Source organism: Gadus morhua, chromosome 14 (genome assembly GCF_902167405.1).
Source record: "Gadus morhua chromosome 14, gadMor3.0, whole genome shotgun sequence".
Taxonomy (NCBI): Eukaryota; Metazoa; Chordata; class Actinopteri; order Gadiformes; family Gadidae; genus Gadus; species Gadus morhua.
Genome location: NC_044061.1, coordinates 15061951 through 15070031, shown reverse-complemented (window position 1 = coordinate 15070031; position 8081 = coordinate 15061951). Strand labels below are relative to the sequence as shown.

The 8081-nt window shown below is 45.2% G+C and overlaps 1 protein-coding gene across 5 annotated transcripts; it reads left to right on the top strand.

The window, feature by feature from the left end:
- Window positions 1-713: 713 nt before the first annotated feature.
- LOC115559026 (uncharacterized) lies at window positions 714-7554 on the top strand. Of its 5 annotated transcripts, none has more exons than XM_030377638.1 (10): window positions 714-1275; window positions 2999-3099; window positions 3389-3519; window positions 3838-3942; window positions 4030-4342; window positions 4421-4570; window positions 5080-5151; window positions 5231-5382; window positions 5536-5629; window positions 5998-7554. In XM_030377638.1, the coding sequence occupies exons 4-8, from the start codon at window positions 3913-3915 to the stop codon at window positions 5293-5295; spliced, it is 630 nt and encodes a 209-aa protein (XP_030233498.1). In that variant the 5' UTR covers window positions 714-1275; window positions 2999-3099; window positions 3389-3519; window positions 3838-3912; the 3' UTR covers window positions 5296-5382; window positions 5536-5629; window positions 5998-7554. The 5 variants fall into 5 exon arrangements, with proteins under 5 accessions (XP_030233498.1, XP_030233497.1, XP_030233496.1 ...); XM_030377637.1 differs by having other exon boundaries at window positions 3386-3519; XM_030377636.1 differs by having other exon boundaries at window positions 940-1275; window positions 1477-3099; window positions 3386-3519.
- The last annotated feature ends 527 nt before the right edge of the window (window positions 7555-8081 follow it).

Sequence of the window (8081 nt, the reverse complement as noted above, 5' to 3'; positions counted from 1 at the left end):
GGCCTACTTTATAAATAACCATAACTTGCTACATTTTCAACCGTTTTCCCAACGGTTTGGTTTCTTACAAACCTTATTAACGTGGTTATAATATTGTACCTATTTTAGAACATTTCTATTTTTTTAGAATCTAACATAATTATTCATCAGTATCATGTATGCAGTGCCGTAACTACATCTCTGACGTTTATAACAGTTTTGAAAATGTAGCAAGGTGGTTAAGGTTATTTAAAAAGTACATGTACCACTACCAAGTCAACACAGTGTTATGGGTGAACAGCTGACTGTCGCAAGTTGGCCGCCAGTGCTGACCTTCGACTCCATTGGCCAGCAGAATATGCATGTGTACGTTTTTCAAATGACATTTTCTCAAAATCTATACAGTAAAATCAAATGGTTCCTTGTGGTCAAGTAGTCAGTACAACAGTTAGTATGTTCATATCAGTCAGTGCCTGAACTTATGTGACATTCGGTCTATAGCCCACTTCAAATTGCTGAAATAATGCAAATTTGCAAAGGCGAGAATATGCATGTGTACGTTTTTCAAATGACATTTTCTCCAAATCTATACAGTAAAATCACATGGTTCCTTGTGTACAAGTAGTCAGTACAACAGTTAGTATGGTAATATCAGTCAGTGCCTGAACTTATGTGAAATTCGGTCTATAGCTCACCTCAAAGTGCTGACATAATGCAATTGGCTAAGGCGAGAATATGCATGTGTACGTTTTTCAAACGACATTTTCTCTAAATCTATTCTGTAAAATCACATGGTTCCTTGTGTAGAAGTAGTGGGTACAACAGTTAGTATGTTCATATCAGTCAGTGCCTGAACTTATGTGAAGTTCGGTCTATAGCCCACTTCAAAGTGCTGGCATAATGCAAATTTGCAAAGGCGAGAATATGCATGTGTACCTACGTTTTTCAAATGACATTTTCTCTAAATCTATACAGTAAAATCGAATGGTTCCTTGTGTACAAGTAGTCAGCACACCGGTTGATATGGTCATATCAGTCAGTGCCTGCTGAACTTATGCTCTAACCAATACGCAGGCCTTTGCCGTCTCTCGTCTCGAGCTTCTCGCTCACAACCAATCACGTTCTTCTGGAGGTCACTAGTTCTTAATTGATTTCAGCTGCGTCTCCCCCACTCTCCCCATAAAGCGCCCCCACCGTGACGGATGTTAATCGTTTATTTTGAGTTGGATTGCGTGGGGTGAACAATCCGGACATCGTGGCCACCGACGTGGACCCCCCGCCACCGGGACCCACGCAGTGAGTAACGCGGGGTACTTCCTTCATGAGCACTGCACATGTTACACTCTCCCCATCTCCGCCTGTCGTCTGTTCTCGCCCCTCTATTGTACATGTTTTACCGCTGGAGGTTAATGTGGATTTGCTGATGGAAGTGGTAGTTTGTGTTGAGTGGTTTATCTATGGGATCGACTGACTAACTAACGCTGCGGACCGCTACAGCACCGACCACCACACTGGAAGTGTCCTCTGCTCACTGTGGAAGCAGCATGGAAGAACTGCAGCAACTCTGATGGAAACGAAGACCTCCACGCTGTTGAACACAAACTGTTCTAGGCCTACTACAAACCGAGGCGGTCCCACTCGGTTAAAGATCTCGTGGTCAATGCGGCAGACCGCTGGACCTGGACGTCACCTTCTGCACATACTTCACTGCCCTCAGGAATCCACGGATAACTTGAAACATGTCCGACTCCACATGTCCGAAAAATCCAGGATGGGAACTTGTGGAAGGAAGAAAGGGGTCCGTTTTTGCTCAACCCATAAGAGCAAAAACGACCCACTGAGCCCTTTTGTGGAAACCTGTCTGACTGACCCTACTGACTGGGGGCCTGTTGTGTGTTTGGTTGGTCTGGTAGAAGGTTTGCTGCTTGTGATCTGCAAGGTGGTCCTGGGTTAGATGCGGTGTCTGACTTGCACACCACTCTCCCAATTCTATTCTTCTCTTTACTACTTTTCTACTTTCAATACACTTGCTGCTGCTGCTGTTGACCGCTGGTGGTGCAATGTGGTTTTTATTCGCGTATGTTCTGTGGACTTTGCATTTGTATTTTAATGAACATGTTTACTGCCTGTTAGACCTCGGATTGGCAAACCTAAACTCCTTCACTGGCAAAATGTAGATGCAAATTAAATGCCAAAATTAACATTTCAATATTCGTTTTGCGTATTTCACCATTAGCTTCGGAACTAGACGGACCTCGTATATAATTTGCTCTTCAAAGATGCGGTCAGGCGCCCCTCCGTTATATAACGTTTTCTGCCCGGTACGAAATAGACCGACCAATAGCAACCCTTTAGGCTATCTAATGTGAGGTTGGATATACGCAACATGTAGAGGTGTTTCAACAACAAAGATGGAAGTTGGTAAACTAAAGACTGTATATGCTCACTAAAAGAACGAACGACTACTAAAAGATTTTGAGGAATATGTATTTCTGCATCACCCGTTCCAATGCTATGATTAGTCGAGGCCTATCCAATAGCATAGCATCGACCCATTTTAGATCGCGCCCTTTAGACACGCCCCTTGGAAATTGAACAACGCACTTCAACGCAGAGGATCCAGAAGGATTTCACAACGAGTCCATTGGAAGATATCGAGGAACATGAACATCACCAATGAAGGAGAGTAACGTTTCCACTTGCTATAGGAATTTAGTGAAGCACTAAATAGTTAATAATAATGATAAAATGTGGTCACCATTTATTATATTGAGTTTTGGGTAAGACTTGCTTTACTAATATAACCGCGTTAAAACCGCATTCATTTACTTTTCTTGTGTAGTTTCCCACTATTCATTAAATGTTTTATAGAAGTAAAAAAGTAATCAATAGAACTATACACATTTGTACAACAATTAATTATACAGGATTTGAAAATGTTCTATTCGAGCTCATGCTTCATAATATTTCCAAGGATTGCAGAGTACCAAATGATTTATGAACAGTTGTTTTTGTTCAGGAGCGGATTGTACTCCCAGAGGCTTCAACAGAGCGGGTCTGGAGCTGGGAGCTGCAGGTGGATGGTGGCCAGGAGCCGTTCAGTCCTACAGGAACAGACGGGTGAGCCGTGGAACTGCACATCCTATAAACTCCTCCTTGGCGTGGTCTAACGGTTCAGAATAAAACTGTACTTCAGTCATGGGTTGTGATTGGCTTGTGAGCCAAGCGTTCTCAGCCACTAGGACTAGTGTCCTTATGAAGATTGGATGTGTGGCTGGCTTTGGGAGTTTATAGGAAATGATACTTCTCAAGAACGCACAGAATGGGAGACGATAAGCTATTGACATCCGAGTGAGCGAGGAGGAAAAAAATCTCCAGTGTTTAAATAGATTTTGTCTTGTTTCAGTAGAGGTGATGGAGGCGGTCGTCTGGAGGTCCGTGGCGGTCGTCTGGAGGTGCTCGCCGTGAGGTCCATGGAGGTCGTCTGGAGGCGCTCGCTGCAGGCGGAGGGGAGCCGTGCAGCCCAACGGATGCAGAACGGTGAGACACGGAACTGCACAGCTGCACATTTTTTCTAGGCTTGGTGAATTGTTTAGAATTAAAACTTTGACATGCAGCCACAGCAACTCTGAGGTGTTCTGAAAAATGTCAGATGCATGTCGGATGCATTCTCAGCCACTAGGACCAGCTCCAGGATGTAGGCTAGGTGTGTGTGGCTGGGTGTTGGGTTAAATAATACCTCACTCAAGACTGCACAGTAGGGCATCTGTGGGAGCTAAAGCAGAGGAGTTGATTATCTGCATCATGTACGGGGAGAAATGTGCAGTGTGCAAATGGAACGTGTCATTCGCCTTTCAAAAGGACTGAGGCGGAGGTCCTGGAGGCAGAGGCCAGCCTGGAGGTCCTGGAGGCGTCCAACCTGGAAGGGGCGGCATGGAGGGCCAGGTGGCGGCTCCTCATCCAGTTAAGTTAAACTCATCTTCAGTGCATCCATGATGAAAGGGGAGAAATGTTCCAGTGTGCAACTGGAACTTGTGTCTCACATTTCAGAAGGGCCTGGAGGCGGCCAACCTGGAAGGCTTGGAGACGGCCGAGGTCCTGGAGGCAACGGCGGTCCTGGAGGCAACGGCGGGCCTGGAGGTGGAGGCCAACCTGGAGGTCCTGGAGTCGGTGGGCCTGGAGGCGGCGGTTGGGTCCAACCTGGAGGGCCTGGAGGCGGTGGTTGGGACCAACCTGGAGGGCCTGGAGGCGGTGGTTGGGACCAACCTGGAGGTCCCGGAGGTGGCGTCCACCTGGCGGAGGACAGCCTGGAGGGCCCGGCGGCGGCGTCCTGGAGGGCCCGGAGGCGGCGGCTCCTCATCCAGTAAAGCTAAGCTCTTCTCCAGTGCATCATGAACGGGGAGGAATGTCCGGGGTGCAAATAGAACGTGTGTCAATTCAGAAGAAATGAGGCGACGTTGCGGAGGTCCAGGCGGTTGGCCCGGTGGAGGTCCTGGAGGAGACGGTCCCGGCGGTGGACGGCTGGGGGATCCGGCGGTGGAGGTCCGAAGGCGGCTCGTGATTAGACCAACCAGCTCCTTATCCATGGAAGGTAAGCTCTTTCTCCAGGTCAATCTGATCAACGAGAAAATCAAAGAGCGCAGCCATGAACTGGTGGTATCGCCATTTGGGGACTAAACTCTAATGTTTAACTCGAGTAACTGCAGTGTTTCCCCCAGCACTGTATGGTTAAGGCCGTCTTAACAGTAGGGCCCCGCCTTGACTACCAATGTAGAAAAATTATATATAAAAAAATAATTATGCAATAAGAAAGTGCAAAGAAGGAAAACATACTTTCCTCAAGTACAAAAAATATAGATAAATAATTTGTCGATAATACTGTATACTGTTCAAAACAATAGTCGTGCCATAAAGCATTTTGAATGCAATTGAAAAGGCGGTTGTATGTATTATTGCGAACTGAAACCCTCACCGAAGACCCCCCCCCACCTTGACTAAGACATTGTCTGGGGGAAACACTGAACCGAGTTGTATCACTTAGTAGTGAGTACACTAGGGTAGCTGGGTCATCTCCAAATGGTAACTGAGTGTTTGCTCCAGCAGGATTGAAGGAGTCACTGGGGATGAAGATCACTGCTCAGGGGCTGACGACCAATCATCTTTCCGGAGAAGGTACATAAATCTACAGCTGATGTGATTAAAGTTCTGCAGTTCAGATCCGCTGATAAATGGTCCCATACCGTATCCACAGCGTCCTCATGGTGCAGGCGGTCAAACCTCCACCTCTTTGAAGAGACCAAGCAGCTTGATGACTGACTGGTTCTTTATACTCAAGACCTCGTCCCAGAGCAGAGGACGGACCTAAGGCCCGCAGCGCAGCCGACTAGAGACCATGTGGAACCGGTAAGATACTGGATTGACCATGGTTGGATCGTACACCTAAATGTTTTTACATCGAAATATCGGCGAACCCCATGTTGGGCAATTCTTGTTTTCATCCTTTCTATGTTTAGCTTTGATTTATCCATACCTTTTCTTGTGACCCATTCCCCTTAGGTTCAATTAAGTTGACCTCTCCTTCAGGCGACTTAAAGGGAGACCAGATGTGCGGCAGCTGGGTGTCATGGTGCAGAGACCAACGCCAACGCTGGTAAATATTTACTTCCTCCTTGAACAGACCTAACGCGTCAAACGGCAATTATATAATCCCTCCTGATCTTTATAAAGGTCTGAAGACAAGTCTTTTCTGTGAACATCTCCACTGACTAGTGTGCTCTTAATTAAATTAAAGTTAATTAAATGCAGTAACTCCAATGCACCTGGAGGCTCGTATTGAATTTTTTTGAAACCTGGTTCTCCAGCACTAGGACTGTTGCGGTAAATAAATGCTTGTTTTTTCGCTAATTTAAGTCTATGAAATCAAATGCTGATTGAGACCAGATGGGGCTGTTCCTGCATTTATATACATTTGATTGCCCTTGACACTGATTCTACTTTTTGCATCAATTTACTTCACAGTACTGAACTACACCAGTGTGTCCTACTCCCATAAACCCTGAGGATCCCTGGATGGCTACACCAGCACATTAATCCACACCCAACATCAACACACAGTGCACACTCTATAGAGCTCGTAAGTCCGCCCCTTGCGGCGGGACCTCGTGAGATCGTAAGATATGACTGGGTTTCAATGGAGAGAAAGTAATTATTTTCTCCTTTTATGTTGCACCACATTTTGGGGGAAGAATGTTTGAATCAATCTTTGTCATTTATATCTGTACTCCATATCTGTAATCCCAGCTGTTGTATTTTAACACGGTAGCTGGCATCCCTCTTTATAGGGAGCGACTAGAGGGACGAGGCTGGAAGCAAACCTGAGCCTGGATCTTAACCTTCTTTCTAAACCTAATGCCGCAATTTAACCGCAAATAAAGTGAGGCCTAAAGTAACTTGACTCTCTTACCTAAACTTGCTTGCCTAAACTCGCTTGTCTAAACTTGCTTGCATAAAACCTAAACTCGCTTGCATAAAACCTGAACTTGCTTGGCTAAACTCGCGTCGCTTGCCTAATACCTGAACTTGCTTGCCTAAACTCGCTTGCCTAACCTGAACTCGCTTGCCTAAACTCGCTTGCCTAAACTCGCTTGCCTAAACTCGCTTGCCTAATGCCTAAACTCGCTTGCCTAATACCTGAACTCGCTTGCCTAATACCTGAACTCGCTTAGCTTGACTCGCTTGCCTGAACTCGCTTGCATAAAACCTAAGCTTGCATAAAACCTAAACTCGCTTAGCTTGACTCATTTGCCTGTACTCGCTTGGCTAAACTCGCTTGCCTAATACCTGAAGTCGCTTGCCTAATACCTGAAGTCGCTTGCCTAAAACCTAAACTTGCTTGTCCAAACACGTTACACAAAGTTAACCATCCATAGTCTTTAACCCAAACCAGACTTGTCCCTGGGTCGCTCCACTTTAATTTAGAAGTTTCTTCTTTTACCTCATCTGCGTTTTGAGTTTCATTCTTTGAGGGCTTGAAGTGCTTTGGAGGATATTTGAACCTTTGTTTGCCGCATCAATAAACATGCTTTATCTTTACCCATTTTGTTTTGGGTTGCATTTCTATGTGTAATCCGGCCAAATGTTCAGTGTCCTTACATGTAATGTCTATGGTCTGACGATGATCTGACCTCTTCATGAAGCAGAATTGTGTGTGAATGTTGTCCCGTGAGCTCCAGGCTCTCTGTGGGCCTGTCAACGTCTCTTTAGCAAAAGGTTGGAGAGTGAAATTCATTTTTGTTTCATTTTCATGTGTTCCTGAGTATTTCAGACCTGTGGTGTTTCACATGAGACCTTAATGGGAACTTTTCTTTTTCTGCCTGCATACGTAATGCCTACATTAGTAGGGTGATCACTGTTGATCCCAATATTGATCATTAACCACCTCATTCTTTGGGATTACAAATCATGTAATTTATGAGCATATTTGCAAATGGCTCCAAATATCAGATTGTGTAAAAACGAATGAAATGTAACCTGCTTGATTTAAAGAAAATAAAACATCCAAATATTATAAACCTGTTTTGTGTTGCTCTCTTACATGTGGAAATGAGCAGATATGTTTAGCTCTGATTTGCTGCCTCCTTTTGGTGTGGTGCTGGGATTTGTTTAATATACTATTATCATTTCCAGGATAAGTTAATAACCTAGTATAGCCTACCCGGAAAAGAAGGGATATGATGGCCAGGGCAGGCTGTTTCGGTGTAATTGAAATCCGTGAGCTGCTGATCATGTGAGAGGTTATGTCGTCACATTAAAAAATAGCTTGAAAGATGGTAGGCCTATAAGAGTGACGCAGAGGAACTTTCCTTATGAGGCTTTTGCAGGGATAAACAAGTGCTCAGCAAAATGAACAATAAGTTGAAGTTTTTGCACTTGTAAATAGTTAATTTCGTTTGTAGCCTTTACTCAGACGTGAGCTCATTCTTGCATGCGGGTGTCCGGCTTGGCAGTGTAAAAAGGCCTATATATCATCCTGCCCAACATGGGCAGGATCTAGACCAAGCTCTCCTAATCGGGGGGGGGGGGGGGGAACTGGCCAGAGGGTA